Genomic DNA, 25,648 nt, shown 5'->3' with positions numbered 1-25,648 from the left:
ATAATGATAATAATTCCTTACTAATTTGACAACAAGTCATGGGTAATTTATAGCCAGATTGTGATTAGTTCAGCTATCTTTACAATTGAGGAAAATTGATAAATACTAAGTTCGAAAGATAATAAATACCCTTGAATATTGTATGTAATTACTCTTTGTAGGTCAAAACTTGTAGCTGCACAACATAGTTTTGACTAATAAATCAAATAATTATGATGTTCACAAAGAAAATGTCGCGAAGAGTGACGAAGCGAGAAGAGTGACGACGATTCTTGACTTTTCAAAAATTCATCAACCTGAGCAGAAGACCGAATCCACGAACTCGAGTATAAAAGGTTTTTTACAAAACTCTAATACCATTCAATCCGCTGATGCAGTTCAAAAGTTACTGAATGAATAAAAATTTCATACCACATTCAGGATTTTGTCTGATTCAGGCTCGCCGGGCCTTTCATACAAGGGAGCATTGTGGCCAGCTGTCTTCTCCCATGAACCGTGGAGATCGTAAGCCATGACGTTGATGAAATCTAGATATCTGGAAATTGCGGAAATTAGCTAATATCAAATAAAACTTTTTAAGAATAATTTATTTCTCACTATCCCATTAGGAATAATTAAATTCCGATATAGAAAAAAGAGTATTATGCTACGAACTTTAAAATGTATTGATAAGGTTTGTAAAAAATAGCGACATTTTAAAATCTTCCAAATTAATTACTAAATTATTTAAAATTATACCTTTGATGTTTCATAATTTCCTTAATATAAACGAATTAAATTAATTGTAAGAGAGTATTATATGCATGTCAACTCACTTAGCTACTCCTGGGATGTCGTAAGCTGTGTCGATGGTGTTTTTACCTGCTGACACTGCTGCTGAAAGAAGAAGGCCATGAGGAGCGAAAGCCTCTTTCAGTTCCTGAAAAAAATATAGATATTTAGTTTAAGAACCCAAAACTTTATCAAAAGCAATAAATTTTAGCCTGCACATGTTTTTCATGGAATAAAAGTATGACTTCATTGAGTCCTATATAAAGAGATAGAAGCAGTATGTTAGAAAAATTAATTTTGAAAATTAAAATAGGAAATATATGTAAGAGCACAAATATATATTTTTTTTTCATTTCCAAAGCACCATTTATCAAGCATAAATTTTGGCATGAAACAATCTAAACATTTAACAGTATACTACTGCTGTTTTTATCACTAAGACTGGATTTATTTTCTTTCTATGCTTGACTATTTCACCCTTGCTTATGACACGTTATAGAGTATTTTCATTTTAATTGCATATGAAACCCGATGTCCATAGATGTCGATGCTGTATTACATTAGTAATACAATAATTGATCTTCGTATGCATTAAAAAATTTATTAACATTACATTAAGAAATTTATTAACAATTGGATTAAAATTAAACCTGTTTATTTGGATTACATAGCTAAAAAAGTAGTCAAGTCAGTGAATAAAACGTTAGGAAAATGAAATTTATCTTTAATTATTTTTTTAAATATCATACTCGGATATTTTACTTTGAAAGAATATATCCCTTATAAGTATAAATACAATTAATAATATAGATTCTTATATTAATCCTGTCTGTTTAACAAATGTAACCATTGTTGAAAGCTTTTATATGATTATTTAACAATTTTAGTTGGAAAAATATAGTGTGGGCATATTTAAATAATAAAAAAGAATATAAGAAAGTGATTGTAGGAATCCATGTTTATTCAAGTACAAATTATGTTCTTTCACATCATTATTAAAAGAACAAAAAAATGTCATAATATATATTATAATTGTTTGATGCTTTAGTTACTTATTATATAATATAGAGTAATTAAATGTAAGTAATATTTAAAATAAATGTACCTTGAGAAGGGTGACGAAGTTCTGCTTATCATGTGGAGCTCCTCCTCGGTTGGCTGGGTACTCCCAATCCATATCCAGACCATCGAAGTCGTACTTCAGACAGAAGTCAACAACACTCTTGACGAAGGTAGCCCTGGCATTTGGATCAGCTGCCATAGCGGAATATTTGGTAGAACCTTCATTCCATCCTCCAATGGCGATCAGGGTACTCAGCTGAGGGTTGCTCTTCTTCAGGTTATTGAACCTCTGGAAAGCACCTAAAACAATTCGAAGTAATATTTTAAAAAGAGATGATTGAAGACGCATCTATAATAGTACCGAATATTATCAAGGCTTTGATTTTTAAAATGCAGATATTACAAGCAAAAATTTATTGGAATAAATATGTTATAAGATCCCATGCTTGCTCTTTCAAGAAGGCATTTTGCAGCAGAATTTTGTGATTTGTAATTGCTACAGAATTTGCCTTTCAAAGAACTTCTCTAAACACAAGATTTCTGTTCATGGAAGCACTGAGCCTCAATATAAAAAAACTCTGTTAGACTGAAAATTCTGGATTAATTCTTGAATTCACTCCTGACCATTACGTAAACTACATATTTGTTACAATCGCGAATGCTTAAAAGAAAATATCTTTAAAGATAATTGCTTAAAAGAGGATTAACTTGGAGGCCATTCATAAACTGTACACATCAAGGAAATGCAAAGTTTTTTTTTTTTCTTACTTGTGTAGGGTTTTTTTTCTTTCGTATGCTAGAGTTTTACTTATCATCGTATTTATTTTATATTTTTATTTATATTTACATATTTTATTTATATTATCATATTTATTTTCATACCGTATTTTCTTATCAAGATTGAGGAGGAAAGTATCCTTCTAAAATTGTTCTGTAAAAGGATTTTAAAATTATGATCTAATTTTAATTTTTTATTTCGAAATTATACATAAAATGTCTGCTATATGTACTTCTAAGGTTTCATACATTTCCCGAAGTATAAATTAGGCAAAATTAAAACTTGAAGTGAAGTATAAATGTGGTAAAATTAAAAAGAAACGTATCATTAAAAACTGGTTGAAAGCACTTAAACGAATTTTAATTTTAAAATAATTTTAAAAAATATGCATCAGTCTTTTGTTTAGAAAGAGATCTAGATTATATGGTAAAGAGCAAATTATTTCTTCTTTAAGTTAGTGCATGATCCTTAGAGAAGAAGGCTAAGCTTTGATATACAGTAGTCATTTGGCACCTTGCGAGGTTGGCTATTTTTCTACTGTTAAGCTATTTCTGCCGTTTGCACCACATTCGGCCATTTCACTAAAATTTGGCGATAACCTTTTTTTTTTTTTTTTTTTTTTTTTTGGCGAAAATGACTGTATATCAAATCTGTTATTAGTAGAAATATAAAATATTTTTGCTAAAAATAGTATTTCAAATATAAAAAGTCAGGCTTTGGATTAATTTTTTTTATTTATTTATTTACGTTCAGAAGTGGAAATAACTATTTTTCTAGTCTAAATGAACACATTTCTATCAAAAATATTGATTTTTTTTTTTTTTTTACTTACCAAGACCCCAGTTTTCCTTCAAGTCCAGATAAGGATCATATGCGGCGATCTTGTTGTTAGCCAGTTTGGCGAAACCGTAAATGACGTGGGTGCAGAGGTAAGGATCGATGTGCTCGATGAGGAATTTTCCATCTCCTCCCCTGTAATTGGCCCAACTTCCCAAATAGCAAACCACCTTGTATTTCTTCTGGTTGCGGTCTAAAAAAAACAAAGATTAAAACACTGCAAAATATATTTTTCTAACAAAGTTATTCATGTAAAGACAAAGATGATTTTTTTTTCTAGAATCGATGAAAAATCTCAAGAATAGGAAGATGATTTTATGGAATAAATAGAAATGTGAAGAAACAAATTTTAAAAAAAATCTTTCACATTCTTTTGAAAATAATTAATGAAATTCGTAAAGAAAGAGTGTATCGTTTGCGATCCAGAAGTTGTTGGTTCGAGAAAACCTTTTTGCCATCTTGAATTGTATATTCGAAAACAATTTTCAACAATTAGGGGAAAATGTGTCAATTCTTGAATTTTTAAATAAAATTTATCTGCTTAGTTTTTGCAAGATTTTTTTTCTTACTATTTTCAAAAATCGCGATACGATTATTTTGGATAATGAAAATACAATATTTTTCTCATATCTCTAAATTTTATTTTTAATTAGCCCTGAAAGAATTTTTGGCAACGTTGCACAGCCGCATCTTCTATCCACTTAAACGTCATCTGTTTAAAATATATTCCAATCAATTTTCTGTTATTACAATTCGTTACATCTTTTTTTTTTGTTTTTTTTTTTTTTTGAATTTTTTACTGCGGGACTTTTTTTAACGGGAAAAATTGCCTTATAGTAGCAATTAACGAAAGATGAAATGCAATTCTCCTCTTAATCAAGTGACTTGAAATAATTCTATTTTCAAATCAGTTCCGATGAAAGAGTGTTTTTGAAATCGAACTGTAATCCGTGAGCTCTATATCTTCCATACATTTTTTTTCTTCCATCAGAACAAACACGTCAATATGGAAAATGGAGTAGTGCATCTTTTCTAACTATATTGTATTAATCAAGGTTTTCCTGTTCTCTACCCTCGGCATTCTTTTTTTTTTTCGAGGAGGAAGGCATTCTATAATAGTATATATATATAGTAGACGCTGCATTTTATAAAAATATATATTTCGTGACTAAATGTAACAGTAAAGGATATTAAATAAAAATAAAACCGTAAAAATTATTTATTAACGATATCCCTGATAAATAAAAAATATCGTTTTCACCTATATTTTTGTTAAAATATCTAATCAAAATTAACATTGAAGCCTTTTTTGTGATATAATGTGCAGTAATCAGACAAAAGATAAACTTTTAATATTTTGGAGACATAATGAAATATGAAAATTTAAAGAGTAATATCGTGTTTTAATTTATAAAAGAGAGAAATAAACATTTAATCATTCATTTATTAAAAGGTAAAATATTTTTAAATAAAGAATTTTTTTATATAAATCTTTTTTTACACAATCTTTTTTAATAAACATATAATTTGAATGTTATATTTGCATTTAGAAATTTTCATCAAGGCTAACAAAATTGTGTAAAATTAAATAAATTTTAAAAATCATAAGCTCGTAATTCTTTCTTAAAGTAAAAATCTTTTAGTTTATTTATCCCTTCGGTAGGTTTTGGATCTTCCGTTATTAATTTGAAATGCAGTTTAAGTTGTTTAATACAAGTTGTTGATTATGCTTTTAGTCGAATTCAAAATTACAATTTCAGCTTTTTAAAAATGCTTTTATCTCCCATAAATAATAATGCAATTCAACAAAAATTCTTTTTTATTAAATTGAGTAAAAAGAAGAAGTTTATTAGAAGAATATTTTAAATTATCTCTATTTTTTTAGGAGATCATATAAATATTTTTTAATGATAATACCAAAGAGAACAAAAAATACTGTTGTTAATTTATAGAATTAAAAGTCGTTGCCATTTAGATAATCAAAAATAAAAAAAAATATCCTTGAAAATTTTAACTCAATTAGCATTTAAATAACGTATTTTAAATAATTTTTCGAAAATTGCTCAGCTTAAAATTAATAATACAAAAAAATTAATCATGTAAAGAAGTCATGATTAATCAGTTTTATCATTTCTGAATCATAAAATATTTACTTCATCATATAAAATTTAAGTAGCAAAACATTTTTTAACTTGCTCACCTCTGCTTTGGGCAGAAACTGCAACTGCTACCAACAGAAACAACAAACACGCTACTTTGAAAGCCATCCTTCTGAAAAAGTAACAAAAGTATGAAATTTAAATCCAAATGTATATAATCGTGATAGTAAAGTAAAAAAATATAAACGCCTAAAGTGAATGAGCCAACTACATGAGGCTCATTAACATAACCTATTTTAATGCAGGCACAGTGCTTTGTTTTGCGATGCAGTAGAACTAGAGCTCATAGCTTTCAGATTATGAACATTATTATAGGTTGGGACTTTTTATTAGGACTTCCTTATTTGTTTTCCAAAACAGGCTGATTATAAAAAAAGAGGCAAGAATAAAATCCATAATGTTCATCAATTTGTAGCCAAAAATCTATTGATTGCATGAAAAGTCTTGCAAAATGAACCGAGATAAGCAAATTGCAAAGCTTGTCCAATTAATTAATGCTTAATCCATCGAAGAAATGAAAACAAGATGAAATATCAAATTGAATTATTTTAATATGTATTCAGATTTTTATTCTATTTTTCATTTGCTAAACTTCATAAACTAATACTCAGTTTTATTGTTTACATAGTAATGTTTAATTTGGTCATTAATTTGCAAAAGCAACTTTCCATTTTATAGTCACTCCGAGGTAACTGGGGAAAGTACAGTATAGTTTCAAAATATAGTCAAATGGTGAGTTGACACATGTAACAACATTTCTCATTCTAAACTGTTGTACTACATTAACTTTAAACCGTCTAGACAATGAAAAATACATGACGCATATCAGAAGCACATGAACAACAGATTTTCAACTAATTTTCTCAAAACTTCGATCCTTCTATCTCACAGCCGACACTGAGTTTCTAGATCAGAAGAAGTGTTTAGATTGTAATTGCCAGATATATCTCTCAGTACCCGAGGAAAATAGCAATTAATCTATACATTTTCTTCATATTGATCCAAAAAAATCCCTATTTCTTAGAAAAGATTCTAACTATTTAAAAATTCTTCCGTAAATGTGATATAGTAAAGATCAATTCTATTATTATAAAATATAGAATGTATAAGAATTAATCAACTTACCTCTTCAGACCAGGAGCGGGTAAAATGGACACATTCCCCAAAGGGTTTTATAATATTTTTCTTATCATGGGTTGTCAACTTTGGATCTTCAATAATCTCGATCGATAACTGATGCCTGCATCATTTCATTTTCGATGCGAATCTTTCTTTTGTTTGGTAAGTGACACACCTTATGTTTTATCTGCATGAACACTTTCGATAAACTTTTTCTCATTTTTGTTTATCTTTCATTCTGATAGTTCAGATCTTTAATGAGCAAGCTGTTGATCTTGAACAGATACCATATAAGGAATCTTTCCACATGTTACTTGGAGATGATGCTATATAATTTTGCCTCTCTGTCATCTCTGTTTAGACAGATGAATGCTTTTATACAAGTCGAAAATTTTTGCATGATCTCGCATACATAGTTTTCAAGACAAAAGGAATGTCACTGCCAACTTTTAGGAGTTCAAACGATAGTTAAAATATAAAATAATTAAATTTTAATCAAAGCTTTCATTTATATTTTCTAAAAACAAAAATAATTTTCACACCATCTTCAAACTAAAAAAAGGGTCAGTTTCATTTCCATTCAATATTCCCTAAATTTTTTTACAAAATTTAGTTAAAAAAGAATGTAAATTTTATGGAATATATAACCCATATCACGGGATGTCAGAAGGCTGCAGTTAATGGATGTTAAAGTTCTTGAGAGTTAGAATGGAGATTATTTGATTATTTTTGTTGACAAGGGCATGGAACAGAAAATAAATTTAATTTAACACACCGACGATTAAAATGCTTTTATTTTTATGATGAAATTCAAATTAATGTCAACGTTTCAATCAAACCATTCAATCGCGTACTTTTCCCAGTGTTAAATTTAAAATTGTAAAAAATATGATTTTTTTTACGTTAATTTATATTTTCCCAGTTTTATCAAATAGCAGCGTGATATTTTGAACAAATGCTTTCCAAATTAATAGTTAAAAAGTCAGAATAATTAATCAATGCGGATCAACAATATTGTGTGTATTTATTTGTACTTTAAAATTTTTTCTTGGCTTTTCTTTTATTTCTTCCGAAAATAACTTGATGGAAATAATCTGATCTTCAAAATTCCCTTACATTTTCTTGCTTTTTTTTAATATAATGATTAGTATCGACAAAAAGAAAAAAGCAGAAACATTCTCCTTTCGACTTTCTCGTGCACTTTCGTTATATGATTCAATATCGCATAGTAAAGAGAAATTATTATGTATTTTGGAAAGCACATCTTCAAGTTTATTTTTTCGTCCTAAATTTTGAGATTGATTTACAATCTAGGTTACATCCAAAATAAATAAAGGCATACAAAGTAAATAAAGGTATAAACTCTCTTTCATTTTATCATTCCAGATCCTTTTATTTTTAAGCTATGAGGCTCACAAACGGATGTTATTCTAAAAGTGTTTTTTTAATAAAGGTGTGGGACTACAAGCCGATATTAATCAAAATCTCAAAGTTTTTTTTTTCGCGATTACAATACTTAATCTTTTTACATTTCATATATGAAAAAAAGTGGAGTCATATGGTTCCTCATATCTGGAATTAAGGCGCTTCTTGCTTCATTAAAGGTTATAAAAATGTTAATGTTGCCTGGTTATCGGCTTATAGCTGATGAGGGATAGTACCTCTTCTTAAATGGCCGGCTCATTTACTTCTTGTAAACGAAAAATTGTGTGTACTTATAGGATCCGAATTTGCCGGGATCAGGTCATGCAGTCTCTTCTCGGTTGCCTAATCAATGCTGGGTTGATTCCGTAGACTTTCTATTTCTCTGACAAGTAGAAATAAGAAAAACTATCGTTCTAAATTCTTTGTTTTGGATAATATTGTTATGATCAACACATTTAGTACTTTTGTTTTTATGATAAGTGTTGTTAATTATCAGTTTGAGAAAAAAGTGGAACACTTCATTAAATAAAAATTAAAAACATCTAAAAACGCTTAAATGTCATTAAACAATAAAGAATTTTGTCATAATTTATAAATAAAATTATTATTAAAAGTATTAAAACAGGAAGACATAAATGTACGAAAATCACATAATAGCATTAAAAGAGTGGTTTTTGAGAATTTTAAAGGTGATAAAGAAATAGTTTTCGTGTGAAAATATGACTTTAGTCACTGCCGAAGAACATTATTATTTCGGTTAATTAATTCTGTTAATATTTAATTCATTAAAAAATTTTAATTACCTATTTCTACTCACCAAAAATATTTATATCTAATTAGATAGCTTTGAGTCCAACGATAAGTTTGTAAAACTGCAATGAACAGGCACTGGCATTTGCTTTAGATAAATTCAGACTTTCACATTTTAAATTCAGACCTTTTAATGTCTTTTTTTCAGTTTTGTACTATTCCAATATCTCAACTAATCTTTAGCTCAAAAATAATCGTAATTTTACATGTAATCAACTCTGAATTATTTGCTGGTTATGCGTAAAGGTGTTATTTCCATCTTGATTCAGCGGAATAGTTTGATCGATTCTGTTTCATCATTAACAGTAGTAATATGCTTCAGTAAAATCAATAACGTAATTTCACGGAGTTTGTTTCGTTATTTTCAATATTATTTTATTTTGTAGAGGCCTTAAAATTATAGAAATAAAAAATATATAAACTCTTACATTTGTCAGAAAAATACAATGTTCTGATATTTTAAATCAAATTTGTAAATAATAAATGACAATGGCTTAGATTCTTGTCAGATTGATCTAAGCTTATCAAAACCAACAATAATTGTCTTCGAAAGTTTATTCTGAAGTGTTGTTTTTTTTATATTTTTGTTTGATCTAACTGAATGTTGGATTTTTCGAATTTCTTTTTCGTTGATCTAATTGATTCTCTTGAATTGATAATGTTACTTTACAATGTAAAAAAATTATGAATTTTACACTATAATAAAAATTGTGTATAAGTTAATCCACTGAAGCATTTTATAACCGATATTTTTATATGCTTATACAATATGTTCATAATATAGCTTTAAGAACTGTATTCGCATTTCGGATTGCCCGTTTTTCTGTACAGGAATTATACGAAAATTAAACTGATATAACTGCAAGATTATATAATATGCATTATTGTTCGACAATCTTCATAATTCCGAAAGTTATAACTAAGAAACCAAACATTAGCTAATGAAGATTCAAATTAAAATTTAAAAATACATGTTAATGAATTAATTGTCAACTAATTCTTTAGCTGTAGGTATAATACCTATGCTATACAGGCATATATTCAATTTTATTTTTATTTGCGAAAGAGATGATTCTATTTTCCAAGATCATACTCTAAATCAAGACGAAAAATTCAACAATATTTTTTACATTCAAAACTAAGAATTGAGCTTGTTTTGTTCAGAAGCTTGAGCTTGTTAATTAAGAATAAGAACTGTTTTTGAACACAGAATTAGAATAGGAAAATATTTTTTTTCTACATTTAGAATAACTGTAGTAATGATTCTTTTAAAAATAGAGAATGTCTAAAACCTTAGAAAAAAGGAATTTCCTGAAAAACAAAGCATATAAAAAGAGAAATTGTTGTTTTCGCTATGTTGCTATTGATAGCTATGTTGTCTTAATTGTCTTGTAAAAATTATTTATCGAATATAATCACAGAAGAATAAATTCTAACATTAAACATACCCTCCTTGATATTTCATATCTACGTGGATACTCCCTTGATATATAACTTAAGGACAAGGTCAGGCAGTCGTATCTTCAGACATTTACCAATCACTAAGAATATAATTTTTCCGACGACATTTAAGATCTTGATATCTTTTATTTTCATTTTCCTCTTGTTTATTAAGGCGAAATTTCTTTCCTCTTTTCTGAGCATTTACAAGGAAACCGATTCTAAGCTGGTTTTACAAAAAAAAAATTGATTTAATTTTTGAGAATGTATAATTAATGAATATTTGAGAATATAGTAAAAAAATTAAGGAAATTAGAAAACTGTATAAAATTATGCGAAATATAGTAAAGTTTTATTTCATTTACATGAGTTTCAGGATAAACATTAAGAATTTTCTACCTTTATAAAATACAATTTTATAAGATAACGTCTGGACCTTTAGACATACATATGTTATCTTCTTAGCTTCATCCTCAACTAATGTACTTGATGTATACTAAAAAAAGGTACTACAACTATATATAAATTAAAATCTCGAGCAACGCAGGAAAGAAAATCTTGTTTTACCAAATATGCATTATCGAACAAATTTATGCAAGTTCAAGCATATCTTTAAATTGTAATTAAGCCCATTGTTCATTAGAAGTTATTTTTCTAACTACCTAATCTTCTACTCATTTCCCTCTCGACCAGGGAAAATGATTATATTTAATTTCAGATAAATCGTTCAGAAACAACTTCATTTTTATGATTCCATCAAATTATCAGGCATTAAAGCTGTGTTATTTTTAAACTGCATTACATGTATTCTGTTCATGAACCTGTCTGAAGTTCCTTCAATCGCATGACACTACAGTGCTATTGAAAACCTATAGAAACTTCATCTACCTTCAAATTTCACAGTATTGTAACTTCATTTTTATTTCATCTTATTAACCATGCAGATATTAAACAGAGTTCTTCTCTTTTAGTATTCAATAATAAAAGAAAATCCCAACATTCAATTTTTGATGGAACAATAAAAACAGTTTGATTTCAAGGCAATAATGTAATCCATGGTTGAAAATTAAGAAAAAAAATATTTTCAAAAAAATTGCCAAATGCAACAAAATTTTGCACTGCTATTAAACTGGTATCATTAAAAAGATAATTTTTTGAATTGATGCAGAATTTATTTTTGTGCTATAATATTTTCGGAAATTATTGCTGAGAAACTCTAAAATTCGACTTAATTTTTAATAAATTATTCTAATAAATTTTTTAAAAAAATAGCTCCAAGGTTCTCATTTTAGACCTGTAGAGTGTCAATACACATACACATTAATCTTTATGATTAGTATAGATTAGAAGAGATGACAGTGTTTATAAGTAGCATATTATCTATAAAATGGGTTAAATGATATTCATGATGAAAAAGCACTGCTGGGCATATTATATAACCTAAAAGCTACCAAATCTGATAAGTTGATACTTACTGCGTATTCATCAATAAAGAATTTTAATTTAATTGAATTTAAGATGAAAAATGAATCAAAATTGTAGCGTACCCACTTAATAACTTAAAAGCAAAAATCCCTTTTACACTATTTTAAAATTCACAAATTAAGATATCCGGTGATATCAATTTTATTTCTGTACAGTTTTTATTTCCTATAATTTTAATAAAGTTTGAAGAATATTTTAAAGTATTTTTTTTTCAGCAATATTTTCTATAGGTTTAGTTATTACATTTATTTGTACACTTATAGCAATGATATTTAACAGATTTTTTTGTGTGTATGTTACCGCGGTTATTAAAAGCAAATTTTAAAAATATAATAAAGACCTAAGGCCTAAAGCATTGTCATGTTTCAGACAAGAAATTCGAATTTAATTTTTATTTACAAAAGAATTCAGCAAAACTGTTGAAATTACTATTGCTGTTGAAAACTGTTGAATTGAACTATTGCTTTGGAAAATGTAAAATTTATAAATATTCATAACTTGTATTTAGATTCTCGGTTAAAATTATTTACTATGGTCTATGTTCTGAATCTCTTTAAGTATTAAAAAAATCATGTAGAATTGTGTTTAAAGCGTTTTTTAAACCATGAGAAGCATAAATTGGACTGATTAATATTATTATAATATTCAATTATCTCTCAGCTTTTTCGAGAATTTTCTGGTTTCAAGTACAACTGATCTGAACACTTTCTACAACTGATGATCTATGATATAATCATCCTACTTTATATCAAAAGAATATCGGATAGTAACAATTTTCCACCGATTAAGAAAAAGAATGGTCTTATCACTTGGATTCATATCCCTTCATATCAATAGGAACAATTGACAGATGTTTGCAGCCAGTTCTTAAATACTGATTAGTAGTTCATTATCAAAGATCTGATCGGTAAAAAAGCATAGTGTTATTTCATTAGATGACACAAGAAAAGACACGTAATCACATTTGAAAGAGAAAAATTTAATAAACAATTAGCACATTTACAAAAATTGATAGTAAAGTTCATTACTCATTAAAAATTCTAAAAATACATTCATTCACATTTACTTTAATGTTTCATGTATTAAAAATTTTTCCAGATCTTAACGATACCGTTCCTTTTCAATTTTTAGTATAATTCTACAAAATGGGGTGTTTTATTTTTATTTTCGTAATGTGGCGAAGAGAAACACGTAAACTCTCTTATTATCGATAGATATGGTTCAAAATTTGATAATAATCCCCCATTTAACAACAAAACTTTAGGCTGAAACTCTTTCTTTTAGCCATGTTGCCCTTTTGAATTATTTTGCTCTGGTTCATCTATATACTGATAAACGTAGATCTCGAAGTGCTTTTTCTTTTCCTTTTAAAAATGCAGCTATTCTTTTAACAGAATTGTTTTACATTTTAACACAAATCTTCACAATGCATTGAATTTCATAGATCTTTTTTATATCTTTGCTCATATTCTCAGTGAACAGTATTTACGAATATTCATATGTTTCAAAAAAATTCTTGCATTTCATTTGTCAATTTTGTTTATTAGATATTTTAACTTTCTCTTATTTGGAAGATACGCAGAGGAAATAAGTATTTTAACCTTTAAAAAATGAAATCACACTATTTCAGTAAGGTAGATTTTTTACTTTTGTCTGCTAATTCATTTGTATGTAAATATCATAACTTAAAAAAAAATCTCTTAATTAAAATTATAGATGAGTGTCAAACTTTGGGACAAATACAGGAATGAAAGGAAAGATATTAATTAATAAATTTTTAACACGCAACATGTCATATAAGGTGGAAGAAATGATATTGTATTTTTTGATAATGATATTTATTTGTTTCCTTGTTGTCACTGATTTCCAAAAATACTTATTATTATTTTTTTTTAGATTTGCATTCATTTCTTCTAGCAAAATTCCAACTGGTAATATTAAGCATTATATTTTTATACACTTTTGTTTAATTTGACTTGAGTAATTTGATGTGCACAGTGATTCTATCGTAAAATTTCACTTGCAGATTCGGAGCATTTCAGAATCAAGAATTGATTTCATATCATGCATGTTCGTGCTTCGAGTACAGTACACTCGCGAGAATCCGGTTCGCGACTATCCGACTTCCGTATTATCTGGCCTAGCTTTCTTTTTATCATAATTAAATGAAGAAGGCAAGGTGTTGCATAGGCAATATTGCCCCGACATTTTAGGCGGACGTCTGCTACGATCCTACTAAGTGTCGTGTGCAAAATATAATTTGTGACAAGGAAAGAGCAGCGTTCTGCTCGTTGTTCATTGTTTCGTCCTTGTGTAACGGACCTTAAATGTTGCCGCTGTTCCTGATTATAACTGCACAGTATACATACAGTATTCGTAAAATCACACAGTATTATACGTAGTTTGAGATAAATGGAGGACTTAGCAATAAGAAGTGTGAAAATACGTATTATAAAAGTGAGTTTTGGCATAAAAACTTTGTCTTTTGGCATTGGTGGTAAAGAAATGAGTTCGTAAAATTACGGTCTATCCGACTTCTTTGTTAACCCCGCTTGCCCTTCTGCCATATAAAGGTTTTATATTTGGGAGCATTATGTATATTTAAAGTCCGCCAGAGAGAATCAAATGTCTGTTACCCGGTGTAACATGGGAAGGCTAGCTAGTTTTTGTTTCGTCCTCGCCAGAACTGAAGTTAGGAAGTACAAGACTCAAATAGGAACTTCTTTTGTATTTAAGAATTAAAAAATTAAGGGTGAAATTTAAAAAAAAAAAATCCCGATGTGTTTTTCGCTACACCACATAGGATGATAAACTATGTTGTTTCTTGTGTTTCATAACACAACGAATAAAGTCTTATGTGCATTTCCTGCATCTTCCTTTCTTCGAATTGGAAAGTAAATTTGATGCAGATCTATAATTTCAATGGCAAGATCAGGTAGCAAATTTAATTTACCTAATTTTTTTGCTTATCTAGTGATATTTTTGAATTTAAAGGTAAATATAATTCCAAAGAATGAGTGTTTCAGAATCGGAGAAATGTAAAATGTGGAGGTCAAATATTTAGACAGTTACAATATTAATACTTCATACATTTCGTGTAAAAAAACACAAAGGTAAAAAAGGCGTTTCTATTAAATTCATAAACTCAGTTTTGAGCCCTTTTATAAAAGTGCCTGGCCCTATTTATACAGTTAAAATGAGACGACAGTAGATCGCATTCTAGCGAAAAGGCACTAGAAAGGTGACTCGATTGGAAAAATAATTGCTCTATTTGCTAAAGGACGGTCCTGGCTCTCTCCATGGGAAAATTAAACGGCAATGCCAAAATAATACTGCATGCTGCATCAAACTGGGATTGAATTTAACACTTTGTACTTCAATATCTTCTCACAGTTACCATTCAAGACGGTGCATCATTTTAAAATTTTAATTATTTATTTTTTAAATTCTAATTATTAAAAATACCTACAGAATGTTAAAAAGATGTAGATTCATTTCTTTAGGGAAACTCAACTTTAAAATGCTGCATGTATTTATTTTTTAGTGTAATAAACAGGTTAAGTGAATCGTTAAGCCTCGAATTATCTTTCCTCCCAGTGCAAAGGGTTAATTATTAATTTTGTAGAGCTTTTAAAAAATCTTTGAAGAACTAACAAACAATTGTTTAATTATCGAAGAATTTCTTACGAAGAAAAATACGAAGCAGGGGAAAAGAGAAACGAAATCAAATAATCAATCATTCTCTGTTTTCCATCTAAAGAATTACGACATTCTGGAACATTCTTCTTATAGTCGCAGACACGGATTTTTTCACTGTAGGCAAGACCAGCAGGGCAGTGCAAGGTTATCCTGGCAAAGCCACCATGATTACTCTGGCAGTAGTGGAATACTGAGCAATCCGAGGGATCACGGAAATAACCTTGTTTCTTGCACTCAAATTCATACCCAGGTGTAGTAGTATGATCGGGCTGTGGGGTAGTATGATCGGGCTGTGGGGTAGTATGATCGGGATGTGGGGTAGTATGATCGGGATGTGGGGTAGTATGATCGGGCTGTGGGGTAGTCTCTGGATTGGGTATCAGTGTTTCTCCTATCAACTTGGATGCAATGGTGCTAAGCAGTGGGTACTTGCCACCTCCGCAAGTTCCTCGGAAATCGTCGGTTTCCAGAGACCAGATCATACCACCGCCGATTCCTTCTTTAATAATGTAGTCAACCTAAAAAATTGTAAATTGCTTAAAAATGTTAAAAGTCAAATTCAAAACGATAAGAACGATTAAACGAACAAACGATTGAAATTAAAGCATTAAAGTAAAATCAATAATAATTTTTCCATATGGTTTCAAGCTCATAATTTAAATAAGCAAAATCAATTTCACTAAGGTTGAATGCATGTTTTTTTTATTATTATTTTCTCGTACCTGTAGTATACAAAAAGAATATATATTAACCCTCAAAAATTGGTACTCAAGATTCCACATACCAAACCTTCCTAAATTCGAAAAATATGTTTTTGGAATTACGTCTGTCTGTCTGTGAACGTAAATGTTCGAAAACTCTTTAATTAGACGGATGAAATTCACTTTATTGCTTCTACTTCGAATTTTTAAATTTTTATCAAATTTTGAAGGAAATACATTCACAAGAAAACTGTCTATACGGATGAGCGAATACAAGTAATCACGATAATTGCAAAACGTAAAGAGCTAGATACATACAATTTGCTCAAAAAATTTAGTATCTAAATTGTAGATCCGCCACAAATTGAAAACTAAATCCTTCAAAGGATTGCTTCTGTCTGTCCGTTTATACTTTTTCATGTACGCAAATACGATATTTCAAGATCATAACAACTTGTGTAAAAGAAATTTGGTCAGAGTTTTAGCATTCTTAAATGTATATTTTTATCGAATTTGAAAATACATTTGTCAGAATATTGACTATCAGGCAATGTGTACTTTTTCATACATATAAATGTGATAACACTTATATACAATTATTAAAACAAAAGTTATTTATTCTGTAATGTGTTGATTACAATTGAAGTTCCATGTCAAATTTTGATTGCAATTAAGGCGTCCAGAATACATATTTTATTCCCTGGTACTTATGTATCAACAGCATAACAGCGAATATTCGTCAGAGATCGCATACTATATTCAGTAACACCAAAAATCGGTATTTATAGCTAAAAGTTGATATTACGCAACTATTGTTCGCAAATGTAGTGTAAATAATACACGAATACCTTTTTTTCTATTACATAGTTAAATTGTCTAAATCTCATATCTGGAAATAAAAATATGAGCACTGGAAGCCTTTACGTCTTTGCCCAAAGTCCAACACTTTTTGCGTGGGAATAACACCTATGTTTGAGAATATGCGATAACATTTTGAATAGACCACCCCTATTATTTTTTTTATCATGATTAGAATTAAATGATGCCATTTTTTTTTAAAAAAACCCTGAATTTAATGGCAACAATATTAATGAGTTCGAGAAAAAGCTGAATAATATCACTAAGACGAGTGAAGGCAGTTACGATATGCTAAAACTAATGACTGATTTGAATAATGACAATAAACTATGATTTTCGATTCCTATTCATTATAACTTATATGCGAGCGAACGAACGAACTTGTTAGCAAAGTAATAGAACTATCTTAGGTGAAGCAGTTTTCATAGTTACGTACAGCAGTCTCGGAATCCTTATTGGTAATAGTGGCTTGTGGTTTTACAGTCCTTGGACTGTAGAATCACAATCCACCATTAGAAACTCTCACAGTATGGATATCTACTCCTTAATAGAGCTATTTTAGGTGAAGCAGTTTTCATAGTTACGTACAGTAGTCTCGGAATCCTTATTGGTAATAGTGGCTTGTGGTTTTACAGTCCTTGGACTGTAGAATCACAATCCACCATTAGAAACTCTCACAGTAAGGATATCTACTTCCTTAATAGAACTATCTTAGGTGAAGCAGTTTTCATAGTTACGTACAGCAGTCTCGGAATCCTTATTGGTAATAGTGGCTTGTGGTTTTACAGTCCTTGGACTGTAGAATCACAATCCACCATTAGAAACTCTCACAGTATGGATATCTACTCCTTAATAGAGCTATTTTAGGTGAAGCAGTTTTCATAGTTACGTACAGTAGTCTCGGAATCCTTATTGGTAATAGTGGCTTGTGGTTTTACAGTCCTTGGACTGTAGAATCACAATCCACCATTAGAAACTCTCACAGTAAGGATATCTACTTCCTTAATAGAACTATTTTAGGTGAAGCAGTTTTCATAGTTACGTACAGCAGTCTCGGCATCCTTATTGGTAATAGTGGCTTGTGGTTTTACAGTCCTTGGATTGTAGAATCAATATCCACCATTAGAAACTCTCACAGTAAGGATATCTACTCCTTAATGGAACTATTTTAGGTGAAGCAGTTTTCACAGTTACGTACAGCAGTCTAGGCATCCTTATTGGTAATAGTGGCTTCTGGTTTCACAGTCCTTGGACTGTAGAATCACAATCCACCGTTAGAAACTCTCACAGTCAGGATATCTACCCCTTAATAATTTTACAACGAAATAACTTTTCTCACCGTTAAATGGTAACCCTATGATCACCCCAAATAACCCGTTTATGTAACCTTTACCCGTTTATAAGTCTTTTACACTATTTTTCGTTAAATAATAAAACCTAATATTAATGTAACGTTTCAATCACAAATTCAAAACTAGTATTTGTAGGAGTTTCAAATTTTCTTATTTTACCTTCAGGCCAATACTCTTCGCGTTGTCGTAACCAACCCATTGGTTACCCTTGTATGCGTAAGGTGCATCCACATGCTGCACGAACACTTCTTTCCATTCCTTGTCTCTGCAGATCTGAAAAGTATTGGAAATATAACATTGAAATGCAACTCAATTGTAGAGCATCCATCCAACTTAAAAGGTATAGGTTATTGAAATGTTCATTTCCCATAACTTCCTTGCGACAGAAGACAGAAATATAAATCAAATCAGGTGAATTTGTGTCTCATTATGATAAAAGTTTGTGACCTAAAAGCTTTTTATACATTTTTTTTTTTTTTTTTTTTTTTTAGAATTTAGGAGTTGAAAATAAGGGCTAGTGATTTTCAATTTCGACTATTTTTAACGCGATTTAAGTTGCTATATTAACCCTTTGACTTCTAACGAGACATATACATCCCATTAAACTTTTAAAATCAGTTTAAATAGTTCTAAGTAAAAATTTTTTTTTTGGGGGGGGGAGGTATGTGGCCATCATGTCTTAGCCTTGAGGGTTTAAAAATCTTTGGAAAAAATTGAATAGATTTGTCTAATACAAAGGCTACTATCTTTATTTTCTACGCGATTGCAGAGAAAAATATTTTTTAAAATTGGTAGTCAAAGGGTTAAAATAAAAACTTCTATATTTATTTCTTTTTCTTTAATTTGAAATTTTTGAAATAAATGCGAGATCAAGTTTAATAGTTTGACGAAAACCAGTTAAATAATAAAAAAGAAGCTTTATTGGCTACATGATGCTAAAATGGGTAACTTTAAAAAATTCCAGAGGTTGAATGTGCTTTACTTATTTTGAATGTATTTTATTATAATTTTTACCGTTGAAATCAGAGGGTGAATGTGTTCGTTTTTATTTAACTTTTTAAAATAAATCAATTATTTTCTAATGAAATTGGACAGAAAAGTGACGGTAGAAGTAAAAATTTTTATTTTCTTTTTATCTAAAAACAAATGGAACTTTCTTCGTTTTCCAGCTAATTAACAAAATTTTTTTATATATTTAGTTTTTTTAATTTTTGTATTATTTTTTCATTTTATAAGAGGGGAATTAATCACCTGGATGATTTGTTATTCATATTTTGTATTAATAACACACCCTCCACAGCTCTCTGAGTTACTGAAGTTCAATTTTAATAACCATGTATATTCGAGACTGTAACTATACAGAGTGAAATTTAGGTACTTTCAGAAACACGCATATAAAAAGAATTTGTGAATTATTTAGAAAAGTGATTTCAATAGTTTTTATATCATGATAAAATATATTGACGCCACTGTTTCTAACAATCAATCAAACTTAATCAACTCATTCTAAAACATCTTTAATACCTTAAGTAACCAGAGTTTAGTTTTGTTTCACTTGTTTAGTTATATTAACGTCCCTTTACGATATTTTAGCTGGCACCTCCTTTCCAAACTTCGACACCACATCAACGGGAGGATAAAGATATATTAGTTATTAGATATCTTTATAAATATTAGTTATTAGTTAATTACTGAAAATATATGGATAGTCGGTGCTTGGAAATTAGAGCATATACTCAGAGAACTGGGGAAAAATTAAAGAAAATCAATTTAAATCTGAAAATTGACAATAACTTAATTAGAGGCAAGATTGATCCTCGACTTATTCTTGAAAACTAGCCTTTACTTCAATTACGAGTTTAACTATGTTGACGTCATCATATTGCTCGTGTCTGATAGTCATCCATTCCAGTGGCGTCTGCACTGCACTTTAAGCGTGGTTGTTCAAGCTTTCTCTATAGAGCTTATTGGAGTTATTTCCCGGGGAACAGTATAAGCCAGCCGTTTCAAGCTAGTCATGTATTTCGAAGTCATGTATAAAAATTCAGTAAATTCATGTATAAAAATTCAGTAAATTTCTGAAGAAAGTTCCGACAAGTATTTTGTAAAACTCATTCTAATTGAGCACTTTCCAGACAAGAAGTTACAAAATACCAAATTTGGTAGCCTCTACATCCAACGATCTAACCGATTTTTCATCGCACTTGTCGTACTATGCATGTCGAAGTTTGCAGATAATATGTCAGCCTATAAACATTGTCATGTTAAAACACACTCTGTCCGCTTACTTCATTGTAACCCAGCATTCCGTCCTGTGCGGTAAAAGGTCCTTTCATTCCTGGGCCAGTAATAGGTGCACCCAATCCGTTGTTGGCTGCATTGGCCAAAGTGAAAGACCTGCCGTAGGTACCCATACCGAAGATGATCTTTTCTTTAGGAGCTCCATTCTTTATCCAATATTTAATGGCATAATCCTGGAAAGAAGAAAGTTTGGTTTGGTTATATTAACGTCCAGTTTTAAAGCTATACTAGAGCTATTTTAAGACGGATCTCGTAATTTTGAACCACGATTAGATAACGGAGACGACGCCTGAGCTGGCACCTCCCTCCCTCTCCAAACTTCTACACCACATCAGCGAGTGGACGTTTGGCTTCGACGGCTTTAACGTGCCCCAGACTCGTTTATACGACGGTTTTTCGATGGAATCGGGTCTCGTACCTGAAATCCTCCGGCTCCGAAGCCGAGACCTTACCCCCAGGCCACCGCGGTCTTGGAAAGAAGAAAGAGATCAACAATTAAAGGAACAAAAGAATTTATTCAGATTTTTCTCCCCCTTTCGAGAAATGTTAAGCAACAGTGCTTACTTTATATCCTTTTGTCACATTATCTATAGATTTAGATACTTTATAGAAGAATTAGATAATCTCATTAAAGTAGAGCAGCGTTTTGCGAGTATTGAAAAGAAATTCACATATTATTTAAAATAAATCTTGTTTTTTTATCTACAGAGATCAGTTGAAATTTTCAGAATCTAAGTATTTTAAATATTTAAAAAAAATATTGCAAAATTGTAAATTCCGGAAAATTTCTAAATATATTAACACGTCTCAAAAATTTCTGCAAAAATTTATTTTTTTGTTTTCGTTTTATTATATTTGCTTGAAATTCAAATGCATTTTCTTTCTAAGTCATTTTTCAATTAAAACTGATTCTAAATATCTAGTTTAAAAAGTATAAAAATTTTCTTCAAGACATTTTTAGAAATAAATATATAATTTCTTTATTTACTTCGGTAGGAATTCTATAATTACACAACAATGAATTAACAGTCAGCAATATATCCGAATTCAGTAAGACCAAGAATGGAAATATCTGATAGAATAAGTCGGGTATTATTGTTTTCTCATATTTAAACATTTCAAAGTTATACGCTAGAGATTAATTTAAATATTCATTCGAAAGTGATTCTAAATTCTAAGGTATAGTATAAAGATTGATTGGTTTGATTATTGGTTTATTCTGCTTGATAGGCTTTGAATAGGAATAGAGAACACATTATAAAATCGAATACGTAATTGATAATTCGACTTAATGGGGATAAGAACTCAGTAGAAGTAAAGAAATTATAGAAATTGGCAATACTTTTTGCTTAAAATACTTAGTTTCAAGCAATCTAAACACTCTCGAAAACTGAATATCTAAACGCTCTCAGTAGTTCGAAAGCGTTTTACTTGGTTAATCATGGTTATTTGAATAGGAGGCATGTTTGGGTTAAGTTGTCTACATATGATTTTTTATTCATCGACATTAATCAGTGCCTGATAACTGTAACGATTTTCACCTTTTTTAAAAATAATTTGCTTTGCATTATTACATCCATTTAATTATTCGATTATTGCATCCGAAAATCCATTAGATTTGGTTTTACAATAATATACTTTTCTATCAAAGAAATTTGTATTTAAATTCATTTTTCGCTGATATTTTTGTTATACTAATTTTTTTTTCTGACAGACGACACTTGATTAAAAGACCCTCCGTTTTTTTTTCTTTCACAAATGCAAATCAAATATCCCATCGGTATATTAAAATCGGTCTTGTTCCTTAATAGTTAAGGAATGCACTGGCTGCCACTGCAAATGAAACCATTGTAACCATGATTTTGATTTATCGCTCTAATGATGCTCAAGTAGCAAGATGCTTATGTTACAGAGAATATCAATAAATGCTATGATTAAGAAATCCTTAATACGTGGGGTTCTTAAATTCGCTATTAAAGCAATGAGATCTTTACTATAATACTATCATTATAACATGGAAGCAAACTGTGAGTTAGTTAAAAAAGTTACCAAATGTATGAAAGCCTCTTACCACAGTGAGAATCTTTTCGTCTTCAGTTGCATTGGGCATTGCATAAAGGGGACAGTTGTGTCCAGTTTTTCTGTCCCACATACCGTGGAAGTCATAAGTCATGACATTGATGAAATCCACGTATCTAAAGATTAAAGAGATTTTGTCCACCAGTTGAGTCAAGTAAAACATTTTGAATAAAATTCACTTTTCTAAACTATTCCACTGAAATAGATTTTCTATATACAGGGTGTTTCACCAAGACTGAATAAACTCTACACAGCCAGATCAGTTGTTTGGAATACAAAAAGAATACCCAAAGAACTATATCTCTACAACCCATAGTTTTAAAGAAAAATGATAGAGAAAATGTATATCTGGTTATATCCTGTTATGGAGGGGAAAAACCCTTTATTGGCGACATTAAAAATGCAACTAAAAATTATTAACTTGACATTAAGTAACTTTAGTTATATTTTTGATAGTTATTTACTAACTTTAGTAAACTCGTGCAAATTTATCCTAGTATTTGCGTACGTTTACATAGGAAGATGTTCGAAATGTCCATGGCGTATATTGAAGCACGTGAAATGACATCAATCGTTGTTTGAATCTTTTTTAAGTAGCTTGTCTTCACTTGCAGCTAGTAGCTTGTCTTCACATGGTGATAATGTTGTGGATATTGCGATAAGTACTTTATCTTCCATTAATAATGGCAATTCCTAAAGAATTACTAGGGAGTATACTCTTCGCTATCCATCACGTCGTCCTCCCATTGCGAGGGATATCCACAGGTTGGATGACAGACTGCGAAATACTGAATGTATCTACTCGATAAACAATCGATATTGTTGGAAGAACGCACGGTGGGGTTAGACCAGCTCAGAGAAACGCAATACATCATCCGATGGAGGAATCTCTCGAGCTCAGTACACAAACACTAGCCAGGGAAATGAATTCGAATAGCAGTACTGTGCACAGGCTATGAAGGGTAGAGGAGCTAAAGTCATATAGTCATACAGCCTTTCAAGGTCTCCATTCAGGTGACTTTTAGTGATGCAATGACCTTTGTGAATTGCTATTGTAACAATATGAAAGCGATAATGTACATTGCAAGTATCTTGTGGATAGATGGAGTACAATTCAGACGTGATAGGATGTTCAACAGTCCCAACAGCCATATGTAATTATGCTCCAATCCTTCGACCGCAGTCATTCGCCCGCAGAAACATCAGGACCGCTGGTCTGTAAAGCTGTGGACCGGCATACAAAGCAATCGACTAAATGTACGACATATCTGCTGCCTGAACGGCTCAAGAGACATTTGTACTTCATATTTCCCCCGGATGAATTAAGCGATATCCTAGATGATATGCCCTTAGTGGCAATACGTGACCTATGGTTCCAGCATGTTAGAGTTCAGGCGCATTTTTTTTTATCTTGTGCGTCATCGACTGGATACAGAATATGCAGGCAACTAGATTGGATATGGAGATCGTATTTTATGATAAATGAGATTACCACATCTGACCTTTTTAAATTTCTTCCTACTGGGCCATCTGAAGGAATTGTTTGATCGAGATATAGTTACTTCAGAAATAAACTCAGTTGCTTGTCTCCATGGTGCGTGTGCTTTTGTGGACCCTACGCTGCTGGAACGTGTACACGTACATTCGACCATTTCAAGACGCGCGCATGCATGCCTTCATATGCTCAAGAGATATTTCGAACATCTTTTTAATTTAAAATTGCACAAATATCAATGTTCATGTTTCAAATAAATTTTTTTTAGTAAACCAGATATGATGTCATACATTTTCTATAATATTTTATTCGTAAACTATGGGTCGTAGAAGTATAGTTCTTTGGACATTTTTAGGTATACCAAACAATGAATCTGGTTGTGAGAGTTTAACCGCTTTGAGCGCCGCCCCCTGCATATTGAGAGTTTTATAAAGACAAATTTTAAATTTGAAGAGAATCAAGCAATTGACTCTATTTGAATTTTACATTTAAAATAATAAATAATTAAAAGAAATAAATCTGCATGAATTCGCCATCTTATAGTTTCACATTTTTTTATGAAGTTTCAGGTATAAAAATAATTATTCGTTTAACTATAATAAGGATGCTCATGTAATTTATAAATGTTTTTTTATCCCTATCATGGAAAAAAATTGTATGTTCTGTAAACTTTGAAAATATTTATTTTATTAATCACCAGCCAGTTCTCCAGTGTTATTGATGGCTAAAATTTTCAATAAATTAATTTATGTCACTTGGTCTCTTAATAGTTTTTTCTGCAAAATATTTTTAAGCCTCAGATTTTGATAGTTATTATGACTCAGTCATACTATTATGTAGGCCTTAGTTCTGTTCATTGTACTACTTATCTCTCTCTTTAACTTTTTGTCAGCGTCCATAAAATGTCAACTTTAAATTAAAGTGGAAATGTTAAACTGAAATTAATATAAAAACATTTTTTACTGAAACCAACAAAATGAAAGCAGATTTTGTTTTTTAAATATGAAAATTGAAAGCAGAGTCGTTCGGCATCGAAGTTGTAAGAACAATAACTGCAGAATAATTTTCGTAATTTATATAATATCTTAAAGAATTATTTAACAAAAATTTCTCAGATTAATCGTAAAATTCAGTTTTTAGTTTTGCTTTCAAAATATTTAAATGTTGTAAATAAAAATATTTTATTTCATTTCAGTCAATAAATGTACTTATGAAAAAATTATGAAGTTTAAATCTTAAACAGTCCTTTGGTCCTAAGGAGTCATATTCTGCAAAAT

At 30.0% G+C, this 25,648-nt stretch overlaps 1 protein-coding gene across 1 annotated transcript in view; it reads right to left on the bottom strand.

The window, feature by feature from the left end:
- The window catches only part of LOC129971792 (probable chitinase 10), a 143,865-nt gene that overhangs the window by 38,910 nt on the left and 79,307 nt on the right, over positions 1–25,648 (bottom strand). Inside the window, exons 12-20 of the mRNA XM_056085769.1 lie at positions 22,869–22,992; positions 20,785–20,970; positions 18,656–18,769; positions 15,574–16,103; positions 5,649–5,719; positions 3,444–3,641; positions 1,877–2,133; positions 816–919; positions 412–535 (exon numbers count right to left, since the gene is read on the bottom strand). Coding sequence (XP_055941744.1) covers positions 412–535; positions 816–919; positions 1,877–2,133; positions 3,444–3,641; positions 5,649–5,719; positions 15,574–16,103; positions 18,656–18,769; positions 20,785–20,970; positions 22,869–22,992 — 1,708 coding nt within the window. The remainder of the gene's footprint in view (positions 1–411; positions 536–815; positions 920–1,876; positions 2,134–3,443; positions 3,642–5,648; positions 5,720–15,573; positions 16,104–18,655; positions 18,770–20,784; positions 20,971–22,868; positions 22,993–25,648) is intronic.

The sequence above is a fragment of the Argiope bruennichi genome, chromosome 6, assembly GCF_947563725.1.
Source record: "Argiope bruennichi chromosome 6, qqArgBrue1.1, whole genome shotgun sequence".
Taxonomy (NCBI): domain Eukaryota; kingdom Metazoa; phylum Arthropoda; class Arachnida; order Araneae; family Araneidae; genus Argiope; species Argiope bruennichi.
The sequence above is the reverse complement of the archived record's forward strand: the minus strand, read 5'-3'. Positions and strand labels throughout refer to the sequence as shown.